This window comes from Equus quagga, chromosome 13 (assembly GCF_021613505.1).
Source record: "Equus quagga isolate Etosha38 chromosome 13, UCLA_HA_Equagga_1.0, whole genome shotgun sequence".
NCBI classification, from domain to species: Eukaryota; Metazoa; Chordata; class Mammalia; order Perissodactyla; family Equidae; genus Equus; species Equus quagga.
In genome coordinates, this window is record NC_060279.1 from 14789250 (window position 1) to 14804371 (window position 15122).

At 35.3% G+C, this 15122-nt stretch overlaps 1 protein-coding gene across 4 annotated transcripts in view; it reads left to right on the forward strand.

Annotated features, from left to right (window-relative positions):
- Positions 1-15122, forward strand: part of CEP350 (centrosomal protein 350) — a 161052-nt gene that overhangs the window by 105837 nt on the left and 40093 nt on the right. For 3 of the 4 annotated variants that reach the window (XM_046680736.1, XM_046680737.1, XM_046680740.1), the window contains 2 exons: positions 6208-6330; positions 7402-7601. In XM_046680736.1, the coding sequence (XP_046536692.1) occupies positions 6208-6330; positions 7402-7601 (323 nt within the window). The remainder of the gene's footprint in view (positions 1-6207; positions 6331-7401; positions 7602-15122) is intronic. The other variant, XM_046680738.1, reaches the window with a different exon arrangement.

The window sequence follows — 15122 nt, forward strand, 5'->3', positions numbered from 1 at the left end:
AGCGACTTAAAATTGGCATCTCATAACATAAAAATACCTAAATTGATTATGAAAATATTTTTTTAAATAAATACAAACTTTTAAAAGGGGGTGAAACTAAGTATTTACAAATGTGTAAGTATTCCTTTTGGATGATCGCCATAAGATAGACTATGTTTTTTTCAAATAGGAATTTATTGAAATTTAGACTAAAGATGCTTTCTTTCTTTCCTGATAAAATTTTCCCATAGCAGTATAGGCATGCTATCTTGCTCCAGGGATATTTGAATTCAGAATAATCTCTCTCATAAATTTTCATAACTGATTTGACATTTTATATCTGTGTCTAAATGTCTTTGAATGGTAAATGTTGGACAAAAGACAGCTTCAGGGGTAATTTCTTCATTGATCTTTTGCTTGTCTATGTTGGTAAGATGTTCATTGCTGGTCTCTATGAATAATATTCCAATAATTTTTATCACATCTGTAGAAGAAACTGCCAGTGCCAGTCTGTGCAATTAGTTTATGTTTGAGTGTTTATTTCAGATTTGGTTAGTGTTAAAAATCCTAAATAAATTCAAGGTTGAATTTATTGCCTTTGTTCTAAGTTTTGTTAATTTTTTTCTCAGAATCCAAAATATTAAGCACCTAGAATTTTTGTATTACTATTCTACCTGCCTTTGTCAACTACTGCAGTAAACTTTTGAGAAGTTTGTCAAAGAGAATAGACCTCATAGGGTTGAGGTAGGGACAGTGGTGGCAAAAAAATTAGCTTTAATGTTTGGATGAGGATGAACTGGAATATTTTCCAAAATTAGTGATGCATTAAAAGGAAAATTACGGTTATACAGTATTTTTTAATCACCAGAACAAAGTAGTATGAAAACTAGTTTTTAAATACCATTCAGATCACCAAGGCTTTAGAGTTAAATCTCCTTCAACACTGTTGGAATGTCAGCTCAACAAATAAATAGTGAGTTAATTTGGCAGTCATTTGCTACAGTAGACACCTGCCAACAAAATCATTTGAGCCTTTGCGCTATCATTTGTTCCGTAGATTTGCAGAGGCAGTCTTGAGAGAGATTACTATTTTATTGATGTAAAACACCTGTCAAGAAGTAGTCGTCCTCTCAATAAGTTTAGCTAACTTTTCATTATGTATTATTGCGCATGGTTAACCCTCTGAACTCTGATTTTGTGACAGATATTTTTCTGAAATGATCAAACTGTTCTTGGCTACAATGAAAGATTTCCTTCTTTAATGTTTCACAGAGAAAATAATGCCTTTGTTAAAATTTACATTTTTTTTAATAGATTGGCACCTGAGCTAACATCTGTTGCCAATCTTCTTTTTTTTTTTTCTCCTTCTCCCCAAGCCCCCGAGTACATAGTTATATATTCTAGTTGTAGGTCCTTCTAGTTGTGGCATGGGGGACGCCACTTCAGCATGGCTTGATGAGCAGTGCCTTGTCAGCGCCCAGGAACCAAACCAGTGAAATCCCAGGCCGCAGATGCGGATTGCACGAGCTTAACCACTCAGCCATGGGGCCGGCCCAAAAATTTACATTTTAAATCTATGGCTTTTCTTGACTTCTTTATTGAGTTGACATTTTATAAATAACATCCATTTCTCACTATAGTGAAAGGCAAAAGAAATTTAAACTGTGAAAAGGATTAATAATAATGAAAATATGTTTGCAAAAGCTGCAGACTGAATAGCCCTTTTTGGTGTTAATGCTAAATGAAATCTGAGTTTTTTAAATTACTGTGAGGGGTGTTATTTACAATATTAAGTTGATTGCCTGTAATTGTGAAACATATTCATGAAAAAAATACGGTGCAGTTGACTTTTCCTGTTGTTTTGCCAATTCCATTTCAGGAAAATTGTTTACTGAGCAAATGAAACACTGAAAGAATGGTGTTATCTTCATCTTTCAGTGTTAAAATAGGAAACAGTGCTTTTTTGTCATTTGTTAATAGCAGCTTGTTCTTCCATATTATTTATTAATTATATACTTATTCTCTCAGCAGTTATTTATTGGGAAATGTCTAAATGTGCTAGGTTCTGAGGGGTATGAAGATGCATCAAACATAAACTCTGCCCTCAAAGAATTTATAGTGCAGGTGGAAAAAAGAACAGTGTCTGGTTCCTTTAGAGAAGTGTATATAAATCAATCGCTAAGGAAATTAAGAAGAGGAAGAAATTTTTAGTGAAAAGAACATATCAAGGAAATTTTCATGGGTGAGTGTTTAGAGCTAAATATACTTTTGAATTAGAAAGTACTTTATAGCATATGAAGAAGTAAAAAAAACCCCACAATATAGTGATTTTTTGTTTTGATCACTGCAGGCCAAGTTAGCATAAAAAAATGAAGCCAGTAGTCACAAAACTTGTGAAACATCTCTTTCAAATATTTTAAATATTCCCAGTTAGCTGTTAAAGGAGCAAACTAACTTAATTTTGTTTTAAATATTCCAAAAGTTAAACAGATAAATATTGTATGACATAACTCTGTCTAAAAATATTTATGGTATTGTCTGATCAATATTGAAATCTTCACCATTAATCTGCTAAGTTTAAAAAGCTAAGGATTTGCAAGAGAAGGCTTTTTTTGCTGAGGAAGATTAGTCCTGAGTTAACATTTGTTGCCAATCTTCCTCTTTTTTTTTTACTTGAGGAATATTAGCCTTGAGCTAACATTATACTAGTCTTCCTCCATTTTATATGTGGGTTGCTGCTTCAGCATGGCTAATGAGTGGTATAGGTCCGAAACCAGATTCTGAACCTGTGAACCCTGGGCTGCCAAAGCAGAGCACACCGAACTTAACCACTGCGCCATGGGGCCAGCCCTGGGAAGGCTTTTGATACTCCATTTAAGAAGACATTTTAATTAGAATTTTAAATAATGTATTAAATTTCATTGCCTTAAATTAGAAATATAATTTTCTTAGGGTTCTAGACTTAGTAGCAAAATAAATCCTGATAATCTGCTAATGTGTTTTTATTTTCTTTACTTCCTAGTTTAGGAATAGTACCTTTGCTATTTTCTTTATTTAAGTATATGAGAATTATTAGACAATTTTAAATAATAGAATAGACTTTGCTGTAGGAAAAAAATACTAGACTGTATTTTCGTTTAGGTCAATACTATCCATATCCTCATTTATCTTCCTTTCTGAATATCATTAAAAATGTTTAAGGACTTGAAAGAATTAATCTATTTTAAAATTTAAAGCACTGTGTTTCATTTTTATTTATAACAATATAGAATTAAAGAATTATAGATCAGAAAGAATTTTAAAATGATTTAAAGTATTAAGTTTTTGTTTGTTTTAATATCTTTCAGAATCAAATGGTTTTAGAACTAGAAGTTTCATTTAAAATTTAGATCATCGTTTTGCTCTTTCGCATTATACCATGGTTTTATAGTCTGTTGGAACACAGTCTACAATTAGCTCAGTGGGGAAAAAAAGCTTCTCATTTATGTCACATGGTCTAGCAGTGTGTTGGGGTGTTAAAAAGTGTGAGGAGGTGCTTGAATAGAGAAAGAAAGAATCATAAAACGTTGGAACTAGAAGTGCTCTTAGGGAAGTCATCTGGTCTAGTCCCTGGATTTTACAGGAGGAAATGGAGACCCACAGAGATCAAGTAATTTGTCCCAGGTCACACACACAGCCTAATGGCAGAGCTAGAAATAGAACCCTGCTTTCTGGGCTTTAGCCAGCTAAAGTTAAAGTTGAAGTAAATTAGCATATCTACTTTCAACCTCATAGGTTTTTTTTTAAAAAACTACATTGATGACGTAAAGTTATGTCAGAGGAAACTGACCCTTCTAAATTTGTTGAAACTTGGAAAGTGCTCAGTGGCTGATTACTGGAGTTGAACTGCACAGCTCAAATTTATAGTGTAAAAATGTGACTTTAAAAGCAAATTAATTATTCATCAATTCCTTAAGATTAAACATTATAGGAACATAATGATTTCCATACTATGTTAACTCTATTATATGTCTAATCGTAGTCCAGTGTTCTGTTGTCATCAGAGGCCTTGTTGAGGAATGCCTTGACACCAACCATACAGTGTGTTAATAGACATTTGTCTCCATCATTCACAAATTTTATTTCTTACTTATGCAGCATCTTGAAGGGTTGTTAATTCTAGTGTGTGAAGTACTGCTCTTATCTCAACTTTATTGTATTCAACTTTTGAAGGACACTTTCTAGATTGTATATTAAGTAAGGAAATGTGTTTCTGGGAAGAAGTTCTAGCTTTAAGTTAAACTTTTCTTACACTATTTCTTAAACTATTTTCTTTCTATTAGCCATTTTCTTTTGATGTCCATTTCTAACCTATAGCTTTTGAATATACTTATTAATCTTTATAAATGAAAAATAAATAATCAGTACTTGTTCTAGTAGAGAAAATTATTATCCTCTACATTGGGCTGGACAAAAAAATTTAAACTGTGTTATTTTTACAGTTTATTTCACATGTTCCAGTATTATTCTACTTTTTGTACTAGGTCATGCATCCATTTAGCAGTTATACGCTTAAGAGGGTGGGTGATATTGAATGCTATGAATAGATTTTTTGGACCTTTTGCCAAGTGCATTTGTTTTTGCATAATATTTTGATAATTGGCATCAAAATAAGTTTATTATACATTCACAAAGAATGGCAAGGAAGATTGCACTGTCTTACTGAAATTTGGTAAAATTGTTTTTCATTGAACTTCAGTGTACAAAATCAAGGCAATCCAGATATGAGTGTGTCTGTGTGTGTGTGTATAAGTAAATGAAGGGAAGGTGAAATATTGAGTTGTATGTGGGGAAACAGGCATCAAAATAGTCTGTTATCTAAAGATAAGCATGTAGGCAAGATTCTACATACTTTTTAAAAAATCTAAATGAGTAGCTGGATTTATACCTAGATTTTCTCACTTCTGTGACACACCAATGTTGTTCCTTGCCCTTCCAAGGCAATAAATGTTGCCTTGATCTACAAGTTATTGTTGTGTGCATGTGAACAGAAGCATGCTCTGTCAAAGAGAGTTAGTCTTTCCAAACTATTACTAGACTTATTTATCCTTTCATATACATAATGATCTACTTACTACTTAAAAAGAAGAGAAAGTAGTGGGGGGTTTTTCCTACTTTTATAACTTTAACGTGTAATTTTCTTTCTTTTTTTTTCTTTTTGAAAAGATTGGCACCTGAGCCAACATCTGTTGCCAGTCTTCTTCTTTTTTTTTTTTCTTTTTCTTCCCCAAAGCCCCCCAGTACATAGTTGTATATTCTACTTGTAGGTCCTTCTGGTTCTGCTGTGTGAGACGCCACCTCAGCGTGGCTTGATGAGTGGTGCTAGGTCTGCGCCCAGGATCCAAACCGGCAAAACCCTGGGCCGCTGAAGGGGAGAGCATGCAAACTTACCCCCTTGGTCAAGGGACTGGCCCCTGTAATTTTCTTCTTACCTTTAACTTTATGATTGAGCTGTCCACAGCATCTGTTTTTTTTAATTACTGGCAGTATTTATTCAGACTAGCTTAGTTTATTCTTAATTATGCGTCCTGATATTTTATAGGATGGGTATTGTATTTTGTATTATTATTTAAGTGAGCTTTTGTTAAATATAAAGCAAGATACCTCCAGTAGGTTCTGTTAGCAGTAAGTTTTATGTTGTAGAGGTGAACAAGGTATTCTTACTATAAATTGATTTTCTAAATTATATTCTTATTTTCAAGCTGTCATGATGGTAACGTTAAGTAAGGCAAATGTAGTCTTTTTGATTTAATTTCAAGCTTAAAATATGACAAGGTACAGATAAAAAAATCAGTTGCTGAGGATTACATATGTATGTAGAATTGCTGATATGCTACGTTCGCAGCTGTAATTGTTGTGCTCTGTTAAAGTTTGTGGGAAAACCTATACAGCTCCACACTGTACTTCTCATTACTTTATTCACAAACAAGTAAATTTCCCTGAAAGTGTAGATGATGGCTAAGCAGCATCTGAGAAGAAAAGCACGTTTATTCAGGAATCATTGGTAAGATCCATAAAAGTACATGTTTTATATGTCACACAGAGTGTAACGCTTGTTTTAACTACGTAGCTTATATTGTTATTCAGGAAGCATATTAAAAGTTCTTCCCTCAACTCTTATGCTTTCCCTTTCTCATTCTTTCTGCCTCTTGATCTCTTGGTTTTAAAATCTTCCTCCTTATTTTGTAGACACTGCTCTCCTGTTCACTACTTCTTCTCTGTCTTTACGTCTCATCACTGGGCCTCTCTCAGTGTCTGTTTTCCCAACCTTCATCCCAAATTCCAGCTGTATATCTACAACCAGTTGGTCAGGTAACTTTGCACCTTTTTCAGTGCACTCTTTGATAGAGCATGCTCTGTTCTTTTTGTTTGTTTTGGTTGCTTTTTTTTTTTTTTTTGCTTTTTTTTTCTAACAGCCTAGAGGCCTCTTGTCAAATGTCCCAGAGATTTTACCTTTTTGTTTCGACATTAATTTGACATGCTGATTGTTAAAGAAGTGGAGTGACAGTTCTTGTGCTTTTTATTGTGTTTGTTTGATGCGTGAATGCATTTTGTTGGTTAGCTACAGCTACAGATCTAGCACCAGTAATACGAACAGCCCACCTTTTAGTTAGCTACGGCACCTACATTTGAGGAGAATTTAATAGTAGTTTTTTAATTACTCGAATAACTTTTCCTAGATTAGTAATTTCTCCTAACCCTTTGGAGCTAAGATACACTGGGCTATTTAATTTCAGAGATCAGGTTAAATTGAGAAATTTGAGGCATTCGGTGCATCCTTTTACTCAAGTAAATAAATAGTTATATTTATGTGCATAAGACATCTGACTGTGGAAAACAGATTGTCACCTGACTTTGCATCTCTTAGGTAGTAGGAACCAAACTCATTTATACCTGAAGCAAACCCAGACTGAATTTGAAAATAAAAGTCAAAAAAGGACACAAACATGATTTTTGTTTGCTTGTTTGTTTGGGGGCTTTGGAGTTTGTTTTTTGCTATTGTTGTCTTTGTTGTTTTGGGTTTGTGTGTTTTCTGGACTGAGCCTTCAGAATAAATTCATTATATATCTTCTGTTATGAAAAATGAATATGTAAGTTAAGTATTATCAGTCATGGTTTTCCAGATATTCTGAAGTTTTTTTGTCTGAATCTACTGCTATTTTTCCTTTGCTAATCTTACAATTACAAGTAAAAGCTAAATTCTCTCATTTTCTGAATAAGTTGACTCATCAAAGCTTCTATTATTTCAAGCTTTTTTCAGGGGAATAGTATTAATGTCCTATTTTTACACAGCTTGTTGATAAGGTAATGAGTGATAGAGCTCTCAAAGTGATTTCTGCCTGTAGATTTGTTCTCTCACTATTCTTCATGGTGTGACCATAGGTTTCTGACAAAGCGAGAGCAAAAACTAATGCAACGGCGACAACATGCAGAGGAGCTTCTGGAGTGGAAGCGACGTTTAGATGCAGAGGAAGCAGAAATTCGTCAAATGGAAAAACAAGCTTTGGCTGCCTGGGACAAAGAATTAATAAAACCTAAAACTCCTAAAAAAGAACTGGAGGACCAGAGAACAGAACAGAAAGGTAATAAGTACTAACTAACTCTGTTCAGACTACAAACTAAAGCCTAACATAACTGGAAGATTTACTTCATTATTTAAAAAAATGGGAATGATAGAGTCAGCCCTGGTGGCCTAGTGGTTAAGTTCAGCTTGCTCTGCTTCAGTGGCCCAGGTTGGGTTCCTGGGTGCTGACCTACACCATTTGTCTGTCAGCAGCCATGCTATAGCAAAAAAAGAGGAAAATTGGCAACCATGTTAGCTCAGGGCAATCTTTCTCAGCAAAAAAAAAGGGAAAAAGGGAATGATTAAGGGTGAAGGCAGCAATTACAAATATAAATGCTAGAGAAATTGAAAAGAATGACTGCTTAGAAGAAATGGGTAAAGTCCATGAAATGGAAATGGGTTATTTCATAACAAAGTGGAGTTTAACACATACTAAAAAATCCAAATAAATCTCAGATCAAAGTAGTCATAAAGGGAAAAACCAGACCTATAACAGACATCATACTTAATGATAAAACATAGAAAGCTTTCCATTTGAATTTGGAAATAAGACGAAGATGCTTATTTTCATCTAAGGAGTGAAAGGAAGAAGCAAAACTCTTATTATTACAGATGATAAGGCTATACACATAGAAAGTCCAGCATTTACATGTCAGTTCTTAGAATTAATAAGTGAGTTTATAGCAAGGTTGCTGAATATAAAATCCGTTAACAGAACTCAATTGCATGTCCATAGACCAGCAGAAATTGGTTAGAAAAATCTAACTTTTAAAAGAAATATCATTTATAATAGAAATAAAAAATATGAAGTACCTAGGAATAAATTTTACAAAAAGTATGCAAGATTTTTATGGAGAAAAACTTATAATTTTATTAGGAGACATTATAGAAGACCAAAATAGAAAGATTTTCCATATTCACAGATAGATTTAACTTATCTGAACTTATTTGTAGATTTAAAACAATTTAAATGAGAAACTCAGCAAGATTTCCTCATAGGGGCTGAATAAGCTCATTTTAAAATTTGTATGAAAGAGCAAAAGACTAAAAAAGCAAAGACACTCCTAAAGAAGAAACAACAAAATTCAGGAACTTACTTTACCACACATCGAGACTTCTAAGAGTATAATAAGTAGGGGCTGGCCCCTTGGCCTAGTGGTTAAGTTCGTGCACTCTGCTGTAGGTGGCCCAGTGTTTCGTTGGTTTGAATCCTGGGCGCGGACATGGTACTGCTCATCAAGCCACACTGAGGCAGTGTCCCACATGCCGCAACTAGAAGGACCCACAACGAAGAATATACAACTATGTACTGGGGTCTTTGGGGAGAAAAAGGAAAAAAATAAAAATCTTTAAAAAAAAAAAAATTGTTTTGGGCCCGGCCCAGTGGCGCACCGGTTAAGTTCACACGTTCCGCTTCTTGGCGGCCAGGGGTTCGCTGGTCGGATCCCGGGTGCGGACACGGCATCTCTTGGCACGCCATGCTGTGGTAGGCATCCCACATATAAAGTAGAGGAAGGTGGGCATGGATGTTAGCTCAGGGCGAGGCTTCCTCAGCAAAAAGAGGAGGACTGGACTGGCAGTAGTTAGCTCAGGGCTAATCTTCCTCAAATAAAAAAAAAGAGTATAATAATTAAAACAATATGATATTTGCACAGATATAGACAAACAGACCGTGCAACAGAGAGGCCAGAAAAAGGCCCGCACACAAATGGAAAGTTGACTTCTGACACAGGTAACTTTGCCGATTTGTGAATAAAGGAGAGACTTTCTAATAAATTTTCGTGGAAGGGAAAAATGAAGTTGGATCCTTACATGACAGTGTAAAAAGAGCCTTCTCATGGGGGAGGGAAAGGCTTAAATGTGAAAATTAAAACTTTTAGAAGACAATATAAGAGTATCTTTATGACATCAAAGAGGGGGAAAGATTTCTTTAACATCTTACACAAAGCAAAAATCACAAAAGGAAAGACTGATAAATTTGCCTTCAATAAATTGTGGCTCATTAATACACCATAAGGAAAGTAAAACAATAAAACAGAGAAGATATTTGCAACACTTATGAATGACAAAGGAATAGTATAAAGAATATGTGAGCAACTCCTATGAATCAATAATAAAACGACAACCACATTTTAAAACATTGGCGTAAGAGCAGACACTTCACAGATGACAACTCCAAATGGATAATAAACATATGAAAAGATGTTCAGCTTCATTAGTAATCAGGGCGTAAGAACCATAAAAAAATACCATTGCATACCTGTATTTATTTTCTAGGGCTACTGTAACAAATTATCACAAATTTGGTGGCTTACAGAAATTTTTATTCTCTCACTTCTGGACACCTGAAGTACAAAATCAAGATGTTGGTAGGACTGTGCTTCCTCTGAAGGTTGCAGGGGACAATTCTTTCATTCCTTCTTCCAGCTTCTGGTGGCCCTAGGCATTCCTTGTGTCTGCGTAACTCTAATCTCACATAGTCTTCTTTGCCATGTCTGTCTTCTCCCTTTTTGTCTCATAAGGAAACTTGTCATTGGATTTAGGGCTACCCAGATAATCCAGGACGATCTCGTCATGAGATCTATAACTTAATTATATCTCCAAAGACCTTTTTTCCGAATAAGATTACATTCACAGGTTCTGGGGGTTAAAACATGGACATATCTTTTGGGGGGCCATCCTTCTACCCATTTACAATACCCAGCAAACCTGTTGGTGTGTAGGTGGAACAATGAACTATTGGTGTAAGTGTTAATTGGAAACTTAGTTTGAAAAGTAGGTTGAAAGGAGAGGCGTTAAAAATAGTCAATAAAATAGTAAAAATGAGCTACGCATATCCTACAATTCAGTGATCCATTCCCAGGTTTAAAGTCTAGAGCAGCAGTTCTTAAAGCATGGTTTTTGACATTCTGGGGGAGTCTCTGAGATTTTTTTCAAAGGGTCTGAGAAGTCAGTTATTTTTATAATAATACTAACATGTTGTTGGCCTTTTACACTGTGTTGACATTACACTGATGGTGGGTAAAATTACTGATGCCTTAGTGTAAATCAAGGCAGTGGCACCAAACTGTGTAAGTTAGTCATTATATTCTTCACCACCCTTCACTCGCAATAAAAACATGCCAGTTTTATGTCAGAATGTCTTTGAACAAACATTTACAAATATTAATTTTATTGAATCTCAACCTTTGAGTATGTGTCTTTTTAATATTCTGTGTGACAAAATAGGAAATATGCATAAAGCACTTGTGTGTGCTGAAGCGTGATGGTTGTCTTGAAGAAAAGCACTTAATGTAGTTGTTTGAGTTGCAAGCTGAACTAGCCGTTTTTGTCATGGAGTACCATTTTTACATATGACTGACAAACTATAGTTATTCCAACTTGGGTGTTTGGCAAACAGTTTCTCAGAAATAAATGAAGCAAGTATGACTCTTCAGGAAAACAACTGACAATATTTATTGCCTGTGATAAAATTTAAGTTTTCAAGTGAAAATTAGAATTTTAGAAATGATGTTTTTCCCACCATGGGCTTGACAAGCTTTCCAGTACTTCCAAGACTTTTCTGATATGGTGGGTGATGCTCTTAATCAAAGTCATCTTTTCATATTGTGTGATGAAATGTGTCAACATTTGGAACATCTTTATAAACTCAGTGAACCAGTATTTTCCAAATGACCGACGTTGATTTGGAAAATCATGGATGCATGAAAGATCCATTCAAAGTGCAAGATAGACCAGTGGATTTTAATGTAACAGATGATGAAAAGTTAATTGATATGGTTTCAGATTTCACATTACGGGTAACATTTAAGAAACTATCAATTGTCAGGTTTTGATATAGCATCAAAAAAGAATATCCCCAATTATCTGTAAAGACTATTAAAATACTCCTCCCTTTTCTAATTATGTATCATCTGTGTGAGGCCATATTTTTTGCATATGCTTCAACTAAAACAACATATAACCACAGCTTGCACACAGAAGCAGATATAAGAATCCAACTATCTTCTGTTAAGTCAAAGATTTTTTTTTTTTTTAATGATTGGCACCTGAGCTAACAACTGTTGCCAATCTTTTTTTTTTCCTGCTTTTTCTCCCCAAATCCCCCAAGGACAGAGTTGTATATTTTAGTTGTGGGTCCTTCTAGTTGTGGCATGTGGGACACCGCTTCAGTGTGGCCTGATGAGCGGTGCCATGTCCGTCCCTAGGATCTGAACTGACGAAACCCTGGGCTGCCAAAGTGAAGTGTGAGAACTTCACCACTCGGCCACAGGGCTGGCCCAAAGATATTTTTTTTAATGTAAAACAATTTCTCTCCTTTTAACTAAAGCTTTTTTTTTGAAAAATGTAGTTATTTTAAATTTTAGAAAATGTTATTTATGTTAGTATGTAGAAGGTTTATTATTGTTATTTTTATTTATTTATTTTTCTGAGGAAGATTAGCCCTGAGCTAACATCTGCCACCAATCCTCTTTTTGCTGAGGAAGATTGACCCTGAGCTAACATCTGTGTCCATCTTCATTTATTTTGTTTGTGGGATGCCTGCCACAGCATGGATTGATAAGTGGTGCGTAGGTCTGCACCCGGGATCTGAACCAGAGAACCTCGGCCACCGAAGTGGAATGCAGGAACTTAACTTCTGCACCATCAGGCTGGCCCTGTTACTGTTATTTTTCAATAAATTAATAAATATTTTTAATTTTTTTGCATTTTGATTTCTAGTATGGTAAATATTGATAGCTATAATCATATCTATAATCACATAAACTAAAACTTTTTGGGGGTCTTCAGTAATTTTCAACAATGTAAAGTGGTTCTGAGGCCAAAATGTTTGAGAACTGCTGTCTTAGAGCAATGTTTTTCAAGTTGTGGATTTTCCCATTAGAGATGCATGAAATCCATTTAGTGGATTGCAGTCAGCATTGTTCAAAGTTGAAATAAAATACAAAATATCATTATGTTACATATAGTAAGGATAAATATTATTGTTAAAGTTAAAAAGTCTGAAAGCCACTTCTGTAGAGAACTTTTACATACCTAGGTAGATATATGGACAGATGCTTGGTTGGGTGGCTGGAGAGAGAGAGAGAATACATAGATTGATATAAATATATCTATAAATACCTATATAGATATATATAGATATCTTAGATATTTATCTATATACTGGGAGATATATATGACATTGTTCCTAGCAGCAATATTTGAAATAGCAAAAAAAAAAAAAAAAAAGGAAACCACCCACCTCTCCATCAATAGGGGAATCGATAAACAAATTGTGGTATATTCATATATTATATCATGCTTGATGAAAATGAAAAAATTATAGGTATACAAATCAGCATACAAGAATTGCAGAACAAATCACAAAATACTACAAGCAGTTTGATTCCCTTTATAGAAAATTCAGAAGCATGCACAACTAAGTGATGTTATTTAGCTCTACATGCCAAGTAATACATAAAGAAAACCAATGATGCAATAAATTCACTTCATCTGTAGTCTCCCTTCTTTTGTTTTTTTGAGGAAGATAGCCCTGAGCTAATATCTGCTGCCAATCCTCCTCTTTTTGCTGAGGAAGACTGGCCCTGAGCTAACACCCGTGCCCATCTTCCTCTACTTTATATGTGGGACACCTGCCACACCACGGCTTGATGAGCACTGCCGTGTCCGAACCTGGGATCTGAACCGGTGGACCCTGGGCCACCAAAGCAGAATGTGCGAACTTAACCGCTGCGCCATGGGGCCGGCCCCTGTAGTATTCCTTTTTTTCTCAACAGTTTTTTTTTAGTTTATTCAGCAGAGGATTACTTTGTCAGCTTCCTCATCCTCATTCTGTAGCCTCAAATTCTGCTATAGACTTCTCCATCTTGGAAGGGAATTTAAGAGGACCTGGAAAAGAGAATCAATTTCTCAGGTTTCATTATGGGCTATAATAGATGTAGACATTTCTCACTATGGCTGGAAGGCAAATGAAGAATAGCTCTTCAAGCCTACATTTATTAGGAACTATTGACCTACTTAATCATGGAAAATATTATTGGGTAAATGTGATTAAAACAAAGGCTTTTTTTTTTTTAAACAAAGTTTGAGCTGTGTGTTTTGGGGTTTTTTTGGTGAGGAAGATGGGCCCTGAGCTAACATCTGTGCCAGTCTTCCTCCATTCTGTATGTGGGATGCTGCGACAGCATGGCTTGATGAGTGGTGTGTAGGTCCACACCCAGGATCCAAACCCACAAACCTTGGGCCGCCAAAGCAGAGTGTGAAAACCTAACCACTGTGCCACCAGGCTGGCCCCACAAAGGCAGTTTTAGTGCAATTTTAATCTCATCAAATACAGCTTTTAAATAGTTTAAGAACTTAATAAGGTAAAGTGACATAAAGAAAAAAATCAAGAAAAAAAGGAAATACAATATAATGAAATAAATGATAGTGTAGCTATTTAGGCACATTGTTGCAACAGCCCAACCTGACTCAGACCAAGCAGAAAAATAACTTACTAAAGGATATTCAGTGGTTCATAAAATTTTTGAGATGGCTGGAGAGTAAGCTCCACACTAAGCTTCCAGGAACAGTGCCAAAATCACACCACAGAACTGGCCTGATGAGAAAACTGGTCCAGCTGCTATTCAACAGAGCTAACAAAAACTATTGTTATTATTATTTCCCCACTAATGCCACTTCTGCACCAGAGATTCAATCTTGCAACCACTGAAAAATCCGCTGTCACTACCAAAAGCCACCTTAAATAGATTTCACATGGAGCCTTCTTCCTCAGGTTATTCAATTCCAAAATGAAGTCTTCTGCAGAGACATCAGATTGGAGACTCCTAGTTCCAATGACTAAGTCCTAGCAGCAAGGGAGACTGAGAATTTCATTTGCTGGGTTCTGTCTTGGGTGGCAAGGAACTCTTGTGGCAGGAAATTTATCAAATAGCAGTGAGGAATTAAAAATGTGCTTGAGCTCCAGGAAATGTGACAGATGTCCACTCTAAGCAGGAGGTCAAGCCATGTCCCTTTTTTTTGTAAAGCATTGTAAAATATTGTTAAGAAAGATCTCTCAGACTTTTTCCAAAGCTTGATTTTTTTTAAACAGTCTACAGATACAATGACTTCCACCTTTGCCTACCAAACAAAAAAAAAATGCCCCTTTTGTTTCTGGATTTGAAATGTAAAATATAGCTATAATGACTCTTAAATTCTTTCACAGTAGGTATGATTAGGTTGTAGAATGAGACTGTATGACATTTAGTATGTGTTTGTAGTTGTGCAACAATATGCAATAGGTATACAGTAGTAATCAAGTCAACCACACGCTGGAAAATCTACTTCAGTTTGAAGAGTGTACTTACTGTGTAACTGACTACTACTCCATTTCAGACCCTCCACAGTATCAAAATATATCTGGATTTTGTTAAGTTTAATGTTTCACATATTAAGTTTGTTAGACTCTATCTGCATTATCCAATAGAACTTTCATGATGGAAAGGTTTTGTATCTGTGCTATCCGATGTGGTAACCACTAGGTAGATGTGGCTAT